The sequence below is a fragment of the Platichthys flesus genome, chromosome 14 (assembly GCF_949316205.1).
Source record: "Platichthys flesus chromosome 14, fPlaFle2.1, whole genome shotgun sequence".
Taxonomy (NCBI): domain Eukaryota; kingdom Metazoa; phylum Chordata; class Actinopteri; order Pleuronectiformes; family Pleuronectidae; genus Platichthys; species Platichthys flesus.
The window spans coordinates 14,895,578-14,912,112 of NC_084958.1; the positions used below are offsets into that span (position 1 = coordinate 14,895,578).

The following is a 16,535-nucleotide window of genomic DNA, read 5'->3' on the forward strand; positions in this document are numbered from 1 at the left end:
TTCTTTGTTAAATTGTTGTATGTCTACTTCTTATTCTCAAATGGGACAAACAAAGCATAACAAAATCCTGCATGTTGCAAATTTGAGAGAGGGTTGCTGCTGCTGTGGAAAGTGCCCTCATGGAAGATTAAAATCTCATAACATCAAACAGAATAGTTAAACTCCCACGACCCTTCCCGAACTTCTGAAAGACACATCTCACTCGCACTGAGCTGAGACTTTCAGCCAAAATGTTTTCCTCAACTAGAAATCATCTGAAGCGAAACTGCGTAAACAATTTAAGAAGATTGTATCTTGACATTTTTTTTCAATTTCAAACCCAAGGATGAAAACACAGGAATTCGAATTTTATTTCTCTTCACAGGTATTTATTTTGTTTATCATGTAAGAAAATAAGACAGAGACACGTTCACTTCTCACATTTTCTTTCAATGGCACACAAGGTGAAGGTGTTTAGTATTTCTTTTGGCAGAAACAAAATTTAAAAGCAACAAAGAAGAAGGAAACAAGAGTGCATCATGACTTTCATGTTCATTTCTCAGAGATGATCTAATGATGACACCTTTAAACACAGGATGTTAGTGGCTGTTATAGAGAACTGAAATGTGGACTATATGTTTGAACATATCGTAAGCATAGGCTTCACTTGCATAGCTTAAAAATGTGTTAAACAAAACTGCTTTTTACATGGGCTACATGTTCCATCCACTACGTGTTGCTACCTTAAGGAAAAAGAGAAATTCTGAAAGCAAATAAAGTTAAGATTATGAAAACCTCTTGAACGCAGGACAGTACATCTTTAAACCAAAGTCAAATGAGAACATCATCAAACATGGGTCATCCATTCTCACTTTCATTTCCTGGATTTCACCAAGGCTTCTTTTTGTCGTACAAAGCCTGGAAGTTGACAAAAATAGACAACACAAAACACTGAAGAGTCATTAAATGATCTGGTAAACCACATGTGGGTTAAGCCACATTGTTCTGTGGACAGGTCCATTCTTATAGCTTTAGCTTCATCAGTAGTCACGTCTTTAAGGCTTAGAATGGGTTCCCACGCTGCTCCACGTCTTTCACAGACTAACTCTAAAGATCAACAAAGCAGCAGCATGGAAATAAATCTCAATAATTGTCTTTACACATTTTGGCATTCAGATAGTGGTGCATTTAAAAATAATATTACTATGTTCTGATTTGTATGCTTTGTATTATAGTTTCTCCCCGTTTGTGATGGACCAAATTAAGACGTGCACATTTGTCCTCCCCCTGTATGCAAAATAGTAAGGTCATGTGATAAGTACAAGGTTTTTCCAAAGGTTTGAGCAAAACCCGGAGGGAATGGATATTGTTATTCAGGGAGTTACAAAGTCAGAGTGTGCATGACAGAGGAACAGCAGGTCTAAAATCAGAAGGACGACAATTCCAATTCTCAAGCTAGTCCCTTTATCATTTGACCTCTATGTAAAACAAATCTCTAGCGCCCTCAATAGACTCAAAAGGACATGACTCGAGCCAGCGAGTCGTGCCCTCATGGCCCTGCACTGACTTGCACCACCCGACAGTTTATGGATCCAACTTGGATCTTTGACTGGGGTGGCTGAATATGTGCACAGACACACAAGACTGCATGTGGAAATGATACGCTTCCTTTCACACATTTAAGGAAGAAAGAACTCGATCACGTGCACAGAAGAGTTAAATCACCTGAGCTGTCGTCTCCCCCCCCAATTTTAAACATCATGGCTTCAACAGCCAGTACCTGCTCTCCTCTCTCAAAGAAATAAGGAGGTGCAGAAAATAATTTGGTGTTTAATCCAAAGACAATAATATCTCATGGCTTTTCTCTCCCCAGGGGTTGCCTCAGTCACAGCAAACATGAACACACAAACACACACATGTAAGCACACAAAAATAAACCCAAATTCTGCCCAACACCACGTCTAAAAAATGTTGGGAAATTGTGTTTTTGCATTAGTAATATTTAATAACAATCAAAAACTACAAATGCTTTCACTTTCTCTCTCGCTCTCTCTGATTTAAGATCAGTGTACTTTTGTCATCAAATCTTTGTTTGGTTGAGATGCAGAGCACTAAACAAAAACACTCGGCGAAGAGGGAAGGTGCTTTGCCTGCAAAGACTTGTGGTACAACAAAGGTTGAGATTGAGGAAGTGTTTCATTGAAGATAGTGAAATTCTTACAAGTTGGACCCAGTTTTTAAAGACATGTAACAAAATGGCAAAAAGGTGAGAGTTACCATTCAGATTTTTACTATGGCCCCATGGTGGGAAGGAATTTCAAGCCATATTTAGCCCAACAATCTATCTGCCATTTATCCTCTCTGTGAGGGGAAATATAAACACTGTGCAAGTAGAGGCAGGGAGGCCTGATGTCTGAAATTAAAGTTGCTCACAAAGCCCATATGTATTTTAAAAGCAGGCTGTGGGATGTTTAGTCTGTGTGCCCCCCCACACACACACACAAAGTAAGGCTGCTCTGACAGAAAGAAGCAGGTGGACACATTAAACTGAAAAGTCACTGGAATGCTCTGAAAGGATAGAAAGAAATGGCTGTGAAGTCAATGGAGGACAAGCAAAAAGTAAACATCTGCCATTTTCTTTCATCCTGTCTGTTATGATATTATCAGAAGTGCACTCAAAGCCTGGCCTATTCCCCAACTACGGTTGGGCACTTGAACAGCTGGATGAAGGGATGGGATGGGGGTGTGGAGGAGGAGGAGAAGGAGGAAGAAGAGGAGCACTGGGCTGTGAAGCAGGTACGGCTGCTGTCACTCCGTCTTGTCAGCTGCTTTTAGCTGCTCTCTCTGAATCATGCAGCGGCGCACGATGCTGTCGAAACTCCCCAGGTAGAAGAGGGCGATGGTCCGAAATAATCCCATGGTAACAATCTGCACAGGAGAACAAACTGAGGTCAGAAACTGTCAATCTCAAAATATCAACAGCAGCTGGGAGGAGCTTCACATTGACCAGTGTCAAATATCATTCATGTGCTCGGACCTGTTGAAGACCTTCTGTGATGGAGGTGACGGGCGACATCCCACAGGTGAGGGCTGATAGCATGTAACCGTCGGGTCCCACGGAGCTGTTGAAGTTCCCCTGCTGCAAAAGCAAAGACATAAGTGGAGATATGTTAACATCAAAGAACCCATCTTTCCCCAATTACCACTTGTTTTGACTGTATAACAGTAGAAGAAGGTTGTGGCTTACAACTGCATCGCGCACAATGATTTTGGCCACCTGGTCGGGTTGACACACTCCGGCTGTTTCGGAGATTAATTTAGTTTCTAGAGGCTGGGAGAGAAAAGAACAGAGGATGAACTGGTTTTACATGGGTGGGAAATTAATATGAAATTATGTTATTGTTTGTAATAATATTGTTCAATATAATAATAAAGAATATTGAAGAGTTTACCTTTGACTTATTTTCCTCAGCAAACCCTGGAGTGTCAGTGTCAGGGGGGAAGGCCACAGTCACATAGATATTGTACGGCTTTATCTGGAAAGAACAGCAGGAAACACTAATCACCTGTTTTTGACTCAATGGCTTTGTGGAAATTAAAAAGTAAAAGTACAGTAAAATATATCATATTCATGGTAAACAATTTGAAGTGGATGCCGTGCAAGTGAGCAGGCCAATCTCACCTCCATCTGCAGCGACTCAGCTAAGCCACGCAGGGCAAACTTGGAGGGGGAGTAGGCGGTGTATCCAAACATGCCGATCTGGCCCGCCTGGGAGGACACGAACATGATGCGGCCCATTCTTCTCTCCTTCATGGTTGTAATGACGGCCCGTGTTGGGTAAACGCTGCCTAGGTAGTTCACCTCCATCAGTTTCTTTTGGAAATGGGGTCAAGGTTCACATAAATTATAAGGGAGTAGGCCAGAGTCAAGTGCTTCATAAAAGTAGACCAAAAGTAAAACAGCAATAAAGCTTCTTTTCTTTTTTCTGCCGCCTTAACGACACTCTAGAGTAAATATGGGGAATGAATACTTGATCGAATACAACATTAAAACTGTTTTAACATTGTTCACAGTAGCTTACTGACATCTGACCCTTCTCAGGTACTTACTTTAAAACGGTCCACCTCCACTTCCTCAAACTTTCCAGAGATGGATGTTCCGGCACAGTTCACAAGCATATCAACAGGCCCCAGCTTCTCTTGTGCCTGAATGACAAGAAAATTCTCCTTTAGCACCTCAGCACTGAATTATTTAAGGAATCTGAGATGAAAGAGGTACCATTACCTGTTTTAAAACACTTTCCACCTGGCTATAATCACTGGAGACATCCACTGATGTGCAGAGCACCACCTGAAGACAGAAATTGTATGTGATACTCGACCTGGGCGGATACACAGGTTTAACATTTTCCATTGGGATCAATAAAAAATCCATACCTGCTTGTCATTGATGGCAAATTTCTCAACTTCTTTTTTAGCTTGAACAAGTTTAGCCTGAAGGAAAAAAAGCATGTTGAATATGTTAAAACTTGTGCAAACACTTAGAAATAGCACAAAGTTTGATCTTTAAAAACTAAATGAAAACAGGGCAGATCTTTTGAACATAAATGCTCATATGCAGTCAAAGAGTCCACAACCAAAGAAAGCACATTTAGCATGTGAGTGGAGCACATCCGTCTCTTGTTACAGGGCAAATTCATCTGAATTAGTTTCACAAGCTGGCTGACAACCAACAACAAGTTCTAGCTGGTCTAGGCCCAGCAGAAGGATTGGTCGAATGTGGCGGGTGCTGACCTCGTCTCGTGCCACCAGAGTGATGAAGGCTCCTTGCCTGTAGCACTCGATTGCAATGGCTTTCCCAATCCCACTCGAGCCTCCTGTCACCTGGAAATACAAAGGTTAGGAGGTTCATTCCTCAAAAGTTTGAAGTGTGCTAACCTGTCACGGTGTTACCACATCAGCTACTGTTTCGATATACCAGCATCAGAAAGGCCTGATACTGGTGAAAATGTCAGGTTGGGCATCAGAATGTACGGGAATCTGTGCACTGATCTCACGCCATGTCTTATACATACTATATGTTAGTATCCCCAAGAGAAAACTGCAATTTTCTTTTCAGGATATGGCTTCTCTCTACCTTGCTCCAAATCAACAGTGGCAATTTACTTCCACTATCAAGAACAGTTGTTATGAGCAGCGAAGAAAAAGGGATTTTTGGAAGAGTAGCGTCAACCCGACGAGTAAAACAGAGAGAGTGTAGTAAAAGACTTTAGTGTCGGAGGAATGACACTCAACGGAACAATTACAAATCTAGCTACACTACCAGCCTTTGAACAAGTAATACACAAATGATACAGACAAAGTATCACTGTGGCTGCACGATAGGAAGCAAATTAAATCCTAAATGTATTTATTTGTGTTATTTCAAGGATCTTACCTGAGCCAGGTCATAGGATAAGGCTGTATCATAACTTCCATACAGGCTTTGAAGCAAACAGCTTCTGTAATACATTTTATAGGTTTGAATGTTTTATACTGCTCGATACAGTTCAAGTATCTGTATTGGGAAGTGAAAATGGTATCAGAATATCTAGGTGAATGCAATGGCAGTGGTTTGTAGTGATGCAGCCCGTTATACTGGGAGGTGTTTCTGATATGTAACCTGGCCTCAGGAACGTTACAATGACAATCACCTCAGTTCAATTCAAACCTCTCCACAACTAAACCACAACAGAACTCACAAGAAGTCGTGTTCCTCCTTATAAATGACACACTGTCCTTCATCTCTTCTCTCTGAGTGAGTTATTCTGCTGTTAACAGCTACGACTAGTTACTGACTGCAAACAGACCTGAAGCTATGCTACATAGCTCCAGGACTGGGTGGACGTTGGCCGCCCTGTAACCAGCGAAGAGACGTTAGCTCCCCGGGGCACTTACCACGACGTGGGCCCCGTTCAGTTTCAGAGGTTTGGGGCTGATCAGGGGAGAGATCATGTACAGCAGCAGCACGAAGGCCACGATGAAGGCAGCGACCACGAGCAGCATGACGAACGGCAGGAGGAGCCACCAGGAGTTGATATAGAGCCAGTCCGCGATCGTGGAGCTCAACCCTTCTTCAGAGGACATGGGTGGACTCTGGCAAACGCTAGCTTGTTTGCTAAGTAGCGGGCCAGCCTCCGAGGTCCGATAACGCTGCTGCGCGGCGCCGCTTGAACAGAGAGGGAGGAGGAACCCGGAGCTGGGAGGAGGGGTTGGGGTCGGGGGCCCCGGCGGCGGCTCGACGGTGTGTGACGGTCAGGTGAGCGCACCGCGGCGGACCTTGGCTCCCCGTGATAAGACGCAGTCCGCACAAACCAAAACAAGTCCAGCCGTGCACCGTTGACGGACGCTTCAGGCGCGCACCCGGGACTTGGAGTCCTCACGCGAGGAGACTCTCCGGGATCGAAGCGGCGCTCGGAAAGCACTTTGACGACATCTCCCACAATGCAACGTTCTTCTTCTTATTATTCGTCGTATGCGCCTCAGCTCGAACTGACAGCCTGAGGTTCACTCTCTGACTTTTACTTTATACGTATTATATTTGTTAGCCTTGATTTCTACTAATTCTTCTTGAGGAAAACAAAAAAAACCGCCAAAACCCTTTTTAAAAATCCTATTATAATGTAAATGTGTTTTTTTATGTCTTGAGACTAATTTTGTTTTGCCTCTTTATTTAATCATGTTTAACAAAATATATAATTTTACCACATTTTGATTTAATTTTACAGATGTTCTTTTATATTATCTTATGTGTGTGATTCCATGTTTGGGTTCCACTCTGTCACCTCTTGCAAGGTTTGAAATAAAAGCGAAAAACAAAAACAAACCCTGTGCTTCACTAAAGACATCACTCAAATTCAATGTAGTAACAAACCTCTGACTTACATTATTATAACAAGTTTATCCCACATTCATAAAGGAGGATTTTCTAAGTCCTCCTCAAAGAAGGTTATATGATTTCCTCTGTACCATTTGAACATGGCGGCATCAACCAATAACTAAAGAGTGAACTCATTGTAACACTTTAGATAATTACTTTCTGTGAAAGTTATTGACCTGTTAGTATTTATATATTTCATTTATTTAGACATTTTTTGATAATTGATGTAACTTATTATAATTTTTTAACTATTTTTTCAATTGATCTTGCATTGGAATAAAATTGGGTTCTATAGTGCAAATATCTTTCATGTTAGTACATTGGTTAATAAAGTGAAAAATTACACTACTGCCCAACCAGTCACCAGGTGACAACTGGTAAGATAAAGTACAATAAATGTCTATTTTACCTAAGTGTGAATCCGTTATCAAAAGACCACTCTGCTCTTCTTGACATAACTATAACCTTTATTTACATGATGGAAATGAAAAAGAGAAAATCGTATGCACCTCTTCACAAAGAAAACACTGAAGAGTTGGCTATAAATTCATACATTTACAGTAAAATAAGAGTTTGTTTACCATCAAGTTTGCACACCTTATGAGCTAAAGAGTGCAGCTGTGAACAATCTCTAAAAGAGCTTACATGAAATATGCAAGTATTATACATTTCTTAGTTGTAGTGACAAAGCACTCATATAAGCAGTATGACCAATTTAGAAATAAACCTAAATTTAAAAAAAAGAGGAAAAAAAAAGCATTCGCAGCTTTTCTGGAAGGCACATGGTGCACATTGCCACTCACGGCTACACATACTCCATGCTTGGAGATGCGCTCCTGTTTTTTTTTAGTGTATGAGAAAATTAAGTCTTCACCTGAGCCACCAGTGTCCAGCTTCAACATCTCAGGCATTTTAAATTGAAATTTGCAATGTGACTTAAATTAAGGCTTAGTTTTTTCTCTGTTTGTATTATGGATAATTAGCAAAGCCTGTCGACAGGGAGGGAAAAGAACAAACCATGAGTTCAGAGACAGAGTAATTCAAAGCTATCGAGTCTGTCAGGAATAAAAGGGTAGAATAATTTTGGTACAGCACCACTGGTTATTCACCCAAATATCTGTGTTGGATTCAAATGACAACAGAGTTTGGAAATTTGTTTGGAACTTTGTTAGCAATCCAAAACCGCCACAGAACCTCACGCAGCTCTCATCCTGAGTACTTCTGTCTCCAATGCTTTAATCTCTACCACCTTGAGACGAGAATGATGTATTTCACCTACACAAATTCTGTGAATTTATGCCCCCAGCTTCACATTCCCAGTCCAACATGTATATATTCCAAAAAGTACAGTATACATTATAAAATGCTTGTTATTTCAATACAAAAGAGGATATATATAAGGGTATTTATTTATCTGGTGTGATGCATTGACTAGAAATTGAAGGTGCATGATACGGTCCTAACCGAAAATAGATGGTTGCGTAAATCTTCTGTTGGTTTCCATAAGCTGCTTGGGTATTCTGCTCATTAATACCTTTAGCCTTTAGTGCGTAAGTCAAACAACCCTCTAAATTCCCCAGTGAGGTCTTGATTATTTCATCAGATTAGCTGTAGATGTAAGTGGTCTTTTTGGACACTAGGGTCCTTTGCATGGTTATCAGATTTGCAGAACAGAGCAGTAATCTTGCCGTTTATGAGAAACCACCTGGTCTGGTGAATATTCATGATGAAACAGAGAGAGACAAAAAAAAAAGGGACAGGGACAGTAAAGAGAGACAATCCCAATTCCACTGCTTTGGTTGTCTTGGCCGATTCATCCCACTTAGCCTTCCTGTCCAAAGTCTTCTGTAAATTTTTTCAGTTTGTCCAGATCTTGATCGTTGACTGTTGGCTTCGTGCTAGTCAGAGACCTCTGCATGTCAGACTGAAAAGAGGAAGAAATTATATGATTATACGGTAGTGGCTTGAAAATGCAAATATATTACACACTTTTATTTCCTTACCATGCATACTATAGGTTCCAATAGTTTCTCCCCGGGGACATCCATCCACGACATTTCAACTGCGTTGGGATCACCAGGTGAACAAGGAGTCAAGAGGTCGTCAACAATAACGTTGGGGTCTGTCCTGGATGGGCCTCGTACCTAATTTACATAATACACAAAAAAAGGATGCTTTAACAACTATAACTCTTATATAGTGGTCGCCAACCCGTCGGTCGCCATCTACCGGTCGATTTCCCAGTCTTCACTGTCGATCCCCCAACTCTCTGGATTCACTGGCTGTCGTCAGACTGCAGATCAGCTGTGTGTCCCTTGTCTGTTTAACACACTCGCTGTGTGTCCGCTACTGGTGGTGGAGTTGCAGTTGCATCTCCTGCATTTCCTTCATGAACAAGTTGGTTTATGTACTAAACTAAATGTCAGGACTGAACGGTATGAAGAATGATATTAATTTGAATATTACGCATTGAATTGAAAAGGTTGCACAACTGACTCTCTTTCTATTTATAATTCTTGTACATTCAGACTTTTAACAGAAATTGCAAAAAATTATAAAATGAATATTTTGGAAGATATCATGGTGGCAAATCTCGGCTAACGTTTGAAATTAAAAAATGATCTTGGGCTCGAAAAGGTTGGTGGCCACTGCCCTCATACATCACAGTGAAGCACAGAACTGTTTGTGAAGTAAAAGACTTACCCGTTTGAAGTGAGTTGCTGACTGGACCTTTCGAACTGGCTGCATTAGAGCATCTCTGACGATGACACTTATATCTGCTCCAGAGTATCCGTTTGTCTTCTTGCCCAGAGTGACATAGTCCGAATCACTGAGGCTGCTGGGAGTCGATCCCAGGTGGAGCTTGAACATGAAGGAGCGGGCGTGCTCTTCAGGCAGTGGGATGTAGATCCTTTTCTCAAATCTGAGAGAGGCGTATTAGTGCAAAGTCAGCAAAGGCCAATGACAACATGTTCAGAAACAACTTTTTATAGACTAATAACAATAACCTTCTTCTGATGGCTGAGTCTAGGGTCCACGGGATGTTTGTTGCCCCGAGTACCAGCACTCCCTCATTGTTATTCCCCACACCTGTAAAATAACAAATCCAGGGAAGGACATACTTGAGTGTGGATTTTGATCACAACACAGCCTCTAAAATAAAGAAATGACATGGGATACTCTTAAAAACATACGAAAAACCATCTAGGTGTGTCAGACTAGTCTGTATTCATGTTACAATAAGTGGATTCAAAATAGGTTATTGAACACATGGTTATTATGTAGTGAGTGTGCGAATACAAGAAATAGGTCTTGGAGAATTGCTGCATGCAGTTTGAATGTATCTGGAGTCTATCAATCACTTCCCTGCCCAATGTGACTCAACTGTTAACACTTCAGTTAGTAATAAGTGAAGAGTGTGAAGTAGAGAGCCAACTCCTATGGCGACCAGAAAAAAGTTATGCTTGAAAATAAATTGAGGAAAAATGTGTGATGAGAACCAACAACCCAAATATTTGCTTGTTGCCCAAAAGTAAATTTTTCCAGCCATCGCAGCTATAAATTCTCCTATGTACATTGTATAATGATTACACAATATCGGATCCTTGCTTTGTAACTATACTGCTGCCATTGAAAGTGTAAGCTGCAGGAAGGGATAATATATATATATATATATATATATATATATATATATATATATATCATCTCAGGGTTGTCTTAAACCGGACCATTCAGAATTCAACACGAAGAGAAATATCAGTAGTTACAAATAGTTAAAAATATTTTTTTTTATCTCAGCAGACTTACCCTGCATCTGAACCAGGAATTCTGTCTTAATACGCCGAGCGGCCTCACTCTCGTTCTCGCTTCTTGATCCACACAGCGAGTCAATCTCATCGATGAAGATGATGGAAGGATTGTGTTCCCTCGCAAGGGTGAAAAGATTCTTAACCAATCTGTGAAGTAGAATGAAAGCTTTCAGGACATGAAATAGGAGCATACGGTCTAAGATGCAGCAAATTCTTAAGCTTGACCCATACTTCTGTGGCTTGCTTCTAAAAATGACTCACTTTTCACTCTCTCCGAGCCATTTAGAGACGAGGTCGGACGAGGAGATGGAGAAGAACGTTGAGTTGTTTGCCTCCGTGGCAACAGCTTTAGCTAGATAGGACTTGCCTGTGCCTGGAGGTCCAAAGAGTAAGATCCCTCTCCATGGAGTTCTCTTTCCTGTTATTCAAACACAGAGGTTAAGGACAATCTGGCACAACTATCCCATGTAATATTTATTTATTTTTAATTTGGAGCTAAGTTAAGGTGTTTTTTTCCATTGAATAAGATTCCATACCAGTGAAAAGGTGGGGGAATTTGATTGGAAGAATAACGGCTTCTTTCAGCGCCTCCTTGGCTCCTTCTAAACCAGCGACGTCACTCCATTTGATGTTTGGTTTCTCCATAACAATTGCACCTGTTAAACAAACATTGAAAAAAACATTACTATTGTTTCCAAATATTGCATTTACCGTGAACCAATTGCAGGAAACAAACTTACAATAAATACACATAAAACCTGCAGAGGGCGTAATAGTCCTATTACAAACCTGAGAGCTGATTTTGGAACTTCTTTTTCTCAGGATCATCACCTTCATCGCTTTCATTCCTACACACACACACAAACAGAACATCAAAAAAAATGAATTCAATTGGCATAATTTAAAGATAAAAGTTATATTAAACCCTTACATCATAGGACATTTGATTTTTATAACCCATATCTGAGAGGCATTACATGAGCAGACATACCCCACTGCCCAACCCATAAACACACCCTTTGTCATCAGACTGTGACTCTTTGACAGGCTTAACAGGAGGAGCTTTCTCTTTCTTCTTTAGATACTCCTTCAACTTCTCAGCTCTGTCCAAGTATTCAGCACACTTCGCCCGGATGCTATGTTTAGCTTTATCGCCCTGTGCTTCATCTGTTTGAGAAAAAAGAAGTTTAAAATTACACAAAAAAGGTTTCAGGCTCTGAGTTCTGGACATTTGCACCTTGAATTCCCCCCCCACATTGATTACATACTTGCAAAACAATTAAGATATTATCAAAAGAATAATCACAAATAGGTTTGTATGGCAATGGTTACATGTAATTCAGAGAGGAATATAAATACTGTACAACCTTGGCCACAATAAACTACAGCCACATAAACTTTACGTTTAAGAGTCAACGTGAATATCAGGTTGCAGACACCGTGTGCTTACATTTCACCACGTGAAGAAAGTACTGAACAGCAGCCTGGTAGAGACGCAGAGCCTCCTCGTAGTTCTGAGCTTTATCCTCCTGAGCCGCCTTGCTGGCAAGATCGATGGCTTTCTAGAGTTTAGAGAGACACAGAAAAGTTGAAGTCACCCTTACAGCTATAGAAACTGGCCATGACAGAGACAACAACAATCAACAAGAAGGTCAATAACTCTCAGACAATCAATACAGAGCAAAATGATAACTGTAAGTACATAAAGTTATAAAATGTACTTAAATGACCAAGCCAAACTATACTTGAGAGACTGTGTCAGCTGTGTGCATTGTTATGATTGCTGCACATTTACCGTAATGCATTATATAATGAGCAGATTCAAAGCTACACCTGTCAAGAGTGATGTCATGGTACACGGTGCGGTAGGAATGGATACGATCTAAGTTGGTACACTTCCTTATAGCGACAGCACAAGTTTAACACAAATTGGAAGTCTAACATGACCAAGTTTAGATGTCTGGTCGAAGTAGTCTTTATAAAGGCCCAAATATAACCAGTCGATAAGCTAATCTCGTTAGCGGTGTTAGTCAATAGAAGCTAACCACTATTAAACGGTAGGCCGAAACCCTGCATGAGCCATAACAACAGAAAGAAACCACCTTTATTAAACATATACGTCATAGCATACGATGTTTGGGGTCTTCATGTTGTTGACAAGTTGAACACCGCACTCATGCCCAGGTTAGCTAAGTTAGCCGAGCATGCTAACTAGCAGCTAATGTCACAGACGCCGTTTTACCCCCTCGGAAGCATTTACGCCGAACACCAGCCAACACTCACTGAGCTCGACAACAACTACAGTGTTTCCTGCGCTTTATTTCTTCAAGCGGGGCAACTCTGCTCTCGTGTCAACGTGTTTTATTCCGCTGCGGGTCGGTCTTCAACTTACCTGTAAATTATTGTTGGTAGCCATCGGAGCCGATCACTTTTATCAGCTAACCGTAAAGAATATCACACCGCCGTCACTAAGCAGCTGCTGGAGTCCGCTTCACAACCCGATCTCACAAGTTCACCGTTATGTCGACAATCGAGGTTTGATCGAAGGTTGTTGTCGTTTGCCCAGATCGCTCCCGAGTCGGATCGAGGAGGAAACTTCCGCATTGACCAGTCGATACTGGCGTAAACGGAATGTGATGACGTCAACACGTTGCCTCGGAGTAATCTGCGTCACGGTCTCAATGCCACTGAAGTATAAACTGTGTATAAAAGGAAGTATAGTTAATGTTTCCAAACCTGTAATCCTACATGAGCTACTCTATCTCTCTATCTATTATTACATTTATTTATGATTTACTTATTATTTCCTCTTAGTTATGGTTGATGTGGCTTGTTATGAGCGGGTTTGGCCAAAATTAGACACTACCAGGTAAGTAGTCTTTCTTACATTGAATAATTTCCCAAAGTGTGGTAAAGCTGCTGTGAAAGCTTTACAATGTTACTGTTGTGGGCAAGTGATGTGGAGATTTCTAAAACAAGGAACCTCTTTATTCTCGAGGTACTTCTGCAGTTCCTCCACTCTGTCCAGGTACAGTTTGCACCGATCTCTGATCTTCTGGTTGCCATCTTTACCCTGAGGTTCACCTGATGATGGGAAGGAGAACATTGAATTGATGCCATCCGATATAGTTACTGATGCTTGTAACTTTAACATTTAAATTCATTCATAAACGATCTATTGCAAAACTTCATAGTGATGGCACAAGTTAAAATTGTCATGCAGGCGCACACACACACACAGAGGTTTGCCTACACACACTATGCTTTGACACCATTTCACTTGCAGAAGCTCATTGGTAGATCAGTGATAGTGATGTACACACTCAAGTACAGACTGAAGGGAGGAATTAATAAACATCAGTTATTGTGGTGTTGTGTTGTGACATTAGATGCATTGTTCAGGGTCATTTTGACGCACGTTTCAAAATGTGGAGAAAGTACTTGACAGCGTGCTGATAGGAGAGGATGGCCTCCGCGTAGTTCCCGGCCTCATCCTCCACTGAGGCCTTCTGTGCCATGGCAATGGCTTTCTGAAAAAAGCACAGAATTGGTTCATAACTTGCACTCCTGTGACATTGTGTTTGAACCTCAAACTGGTGAGTTCACATAAACGTCACAAACCTACTTCAGCAAACATAAATATAATGCATTTGTTCATGAACATTTATAGTTTGGAGATTCTACATTATATATCAGGGTCTCTGCAGTTTAAATCATAATAACATTTAAAACTACCATTGTTGTTTTTCTCTCATAAGAATAGATTGGCAACATAGCAACATACTGTGACATTCAACAATAAAGATATTAGAGTGCTGAAATAAAGCTACAAACAAAACAAATATGGAACAGATAACTGATGATCTACAAGCACCTTTGTCAGAATTCATCTCAGTGCACTTGCCTGTGGGAAAGACTCTGGATACCTACCTTTCTCTGCCTGTAATTTGCAGGGGTATTTCAAGGTTTATTCTTCATTCATTATGATCTCAGCGAGGTCTTAAAGTCTCTTACATTTTACTTTTTGAAGATGTTAATTAATTTCAATTAAAACTATTAATGTGCCCAAAGGGATTTAAGTGACTGAAAAAAAATGCTATAATATTAGAGAGCTGTCAACTGCAAGGCATCTTATTTAGCAGGTTACACAACAGTAGGAAAGTACTTAATCATTCCAGAAGAGGCTCTATGTGCAGTCCACCTGATGAAGGACCCCCCCCCCCCACCCATCCACAAATGAGTCGGGTTCCTACTATTTTGATGATGAAGGGAACGATCACCCAGCCTATATATACGGTTAGGAGGCGTATACATAACACAGTCCCTGTTTATAACGGTAAATTAATCATTTCACAGACCACCACTGAATCCACAGACTCGATGTGAGTGAGTGAGTATTTTGGTTCAACGATGGAGTTCAGTTGGCTCTTACAGAACAGAACTATTGTAGTGTGGTGAACGGTTTCACTGAAGCAACCTGTAGGCTACCTTTAAGAAATACCTCAAGTTTTCTGACAAAACGAAACCCTGTCACAACGCACTTTCCCCCCAAGACGTAATCACACTTGTTACAAACCCGGATATTTGCACTTCCGAGGTGAGAAACTCATCATCCTACCTGCAGGTTCGTTGGATCCATGTGGCGGAGGATTCAAAACACTCACAGACTCGACCTGGGATCCCCACGAGTATTGTGTCGTCTATCGCTCTGTCTATCCCCGTCACTGCACAGCCAGTTCCTGTTCGCACATGGTCACTCCCCTTTAGTAATGACCTGCCTTCAAGATTGCTGCCTGGCCAGTCGGAGGAATGAAACCCAGTCACTGGTGGAGTCAGTGAGTCACGATGTTGTGGAGCAGGTTGTGAGGGCAACACTGGTTTTCTTGAGCCACGATGACCTAAATAGAGACGGCACCGCCATTATTCCACAATGAGTTAATGGGAATCATCTGGGACAGGGGTTAGGACTCAACAACACAGGAAACACAAGACATGAAGACGTTTAAGACAAAAAGACGAGACACGAGCCGTTTGTGTTGTCTGTGCCTGAAAAGTCTCGTGACGGGACAACACATAAGTTCACTTCACCATTGGGTCATGTGATGTCTGTCTGTGCCTCTAGAGGTCACCCGAGAATCAGTGTTCGATATCCTTGCGGGATGTCAACAGGTCAAGGTTCCTTTACTCCAAAGACCTAACATTCCACTGTCATACCAAAACTGTAGATATATGAAGAATGACATCGTGTATTAATGATAAATAAATCGAGCTTAGTATACAATCTGTTAAAAAAATTACATCTTACAATTCCATTTGTATTTACATATGTTGTGGGTTTTTATTGTTTTCAAATACCAATCAACTGGGAGAGTAGACATGTTGAGACTCAACAACACAGTAAACATAAAATAATGACAGAAGAAAAGTCGTTGGAGTTGTGTCAGCATGGAAAGATTATAAAGACGTTTTTTGGAAAAAACACTAAAATCCCCTTCACTACTGAGTCATGTGATATCTGTCTGTGCCACTAGATGTCGCCCCTAGATCATTGTTAGATTCCCGTGTGGGCTATTAACATTTTTAGGGCTCCTCTGATCCAAATAGCAAACATGATACTTTCAAAACTTTAAAAAAATAAGGTATGATACAAGGTATGAATAAATATATAATATATGTTGGAATAAAAACCACCTTTGATATTGATAACATAATTAAATCTTACATTTCCATTTGTAAACTATTTGCACAGGTTTTTGGTTTCTGTTTTGTACTATATACTTTAGATATAGCAGAATACGTTTAAATATACTTTTTATATGTACACACAT

General features: G+C 40.8%; 2 protein-coding genes across 3 annotated transcripts; both read right to left on the minus strand.

Annotated features, from left to right (window-relative positions):
• Nucleotides 1–346: 346 nt before the first annotated feature.
• On the minus strand, nucleotides 347–6,394 carry kdsr (3-ketodihydrosphingosine reductase). Its single transcript, XM_062404063.1, has 10 exons — nucleotides 5,917–6,394; nucleotides 4,774–4,863; nucleotides 4,417–4,473; nucleotides 4,265–4,330; nucleotides 4,090–4,185; nucleotides 3,662–3,853; nucleotides 3,432–3,515; nucleotides 3,227–3,310; nucleotides 3,017–3,118; nucleotides 347–2,907 (listed from the first exon to the last, which is right to left on the minus strand). Exons 1-10 carry the CDS (start codon nucleotides 6,103–6,105, stop codon nucleotides 2,788–2,790), a joined length of 1,080 nt encoding a protein of 359 aa, XP_062260047.1. The 5' UTR covers nucleotides 6,106–6,394; the 3' UTR covers nucleotides 347–2,787.
• A 950-nt stretch (nucleotides 6,395–7,344) lies between these two features.
• On the minus strand, nucleotides 7,345–15,449 carry vps4b (vacuolar protein sorting 4 homolog B). 2 transcript variants are annotated; one of them, XM_062404054.1, is made up of 13 exons: nucleotides 15,326–15,449; nucleotides 14,126–14,237; nucleotides 13,691–13,791; nucleotides 12,158–12,269; nucleotides 11,724–11,874; nucleotides 11,497–11,555; nucleotides 11,244–11,363; nucleotides 10,969–11,125; nucleotides 10,706–10,854; nucleotides 9,907–9,988; nucleotides 9,602–9,821; nucleotides 8,902–9,042; nucleotides 7,345–8,822 (listed from the first exon to the last, which is right to left on the minus strand). In XM_062404054.1, exons 1-13 carry the CDS (start codon nucleotides 15,344–15,346, stop codon nucleotides 8,721–8,723), a joined length of 1,527 nt encoding a protein of 508 aa, XP_062260038.1. In that variant the 5' UTR covers nucleotides 15,347–15,449; the 3' UTR covers nucleotides 7,345–8,720. The 2 variants fall into 2 exon arrangements, with proteins under 2 accessions (XP_062260038.1, XP_062260039.1); XM_062404055.1 differs by lacking the exons at nucleotides 13,691–13,791; nucleotides 14,126–14,237; nucleotides 15,326–15,449 and adding an exon at nucleotides 13,100–13,353.
• Nucleotides 15,450–16,535: the final 1,086 nt, after the last annotated feature.

Coding starts and splice junctions, on each gene's coding strand:
- kdsr (XM_062404063.1), bottom strand. CDS start 6,105: ATGTCCTCTGAAGAAGGGTTGAGCTCCACGATCGCGGACTGGCTCTAT. Junction 3,516..3,661: donor CTGAGTCGCTGCAGATGGAG/GTGAGATTGGCC, acceptor TGTTCTTTCCAG/ATAAAGCCGTACAATATCTA. Junction 3,311..3,431: donor CTGAGGAAAATAAGTCAAAG/GTAAACTCTTCA, acceptor TTTCTCTCCCAG/CCTCTAGAAACTAAATTAAT.
- vps4b (XM_062404054.1), bottom strand. CDS start 15,346: ATGGATCCAACGAACCTGCAG. Junction 11,126..11,243: donor ATTCCCCCACCTTTTCACTG/GTATGGAATCTT, acceptor TTTGAATAACAG/GAAAGAGAACTCCATGGAGA. Junction 10,855..10,968: donor TGGCTCGGAGAGAGTGAAAA/GTGAGTCATTTT, acceptor TCTACTTCACAG/ATTGGTTAAGAATCTTTTCA.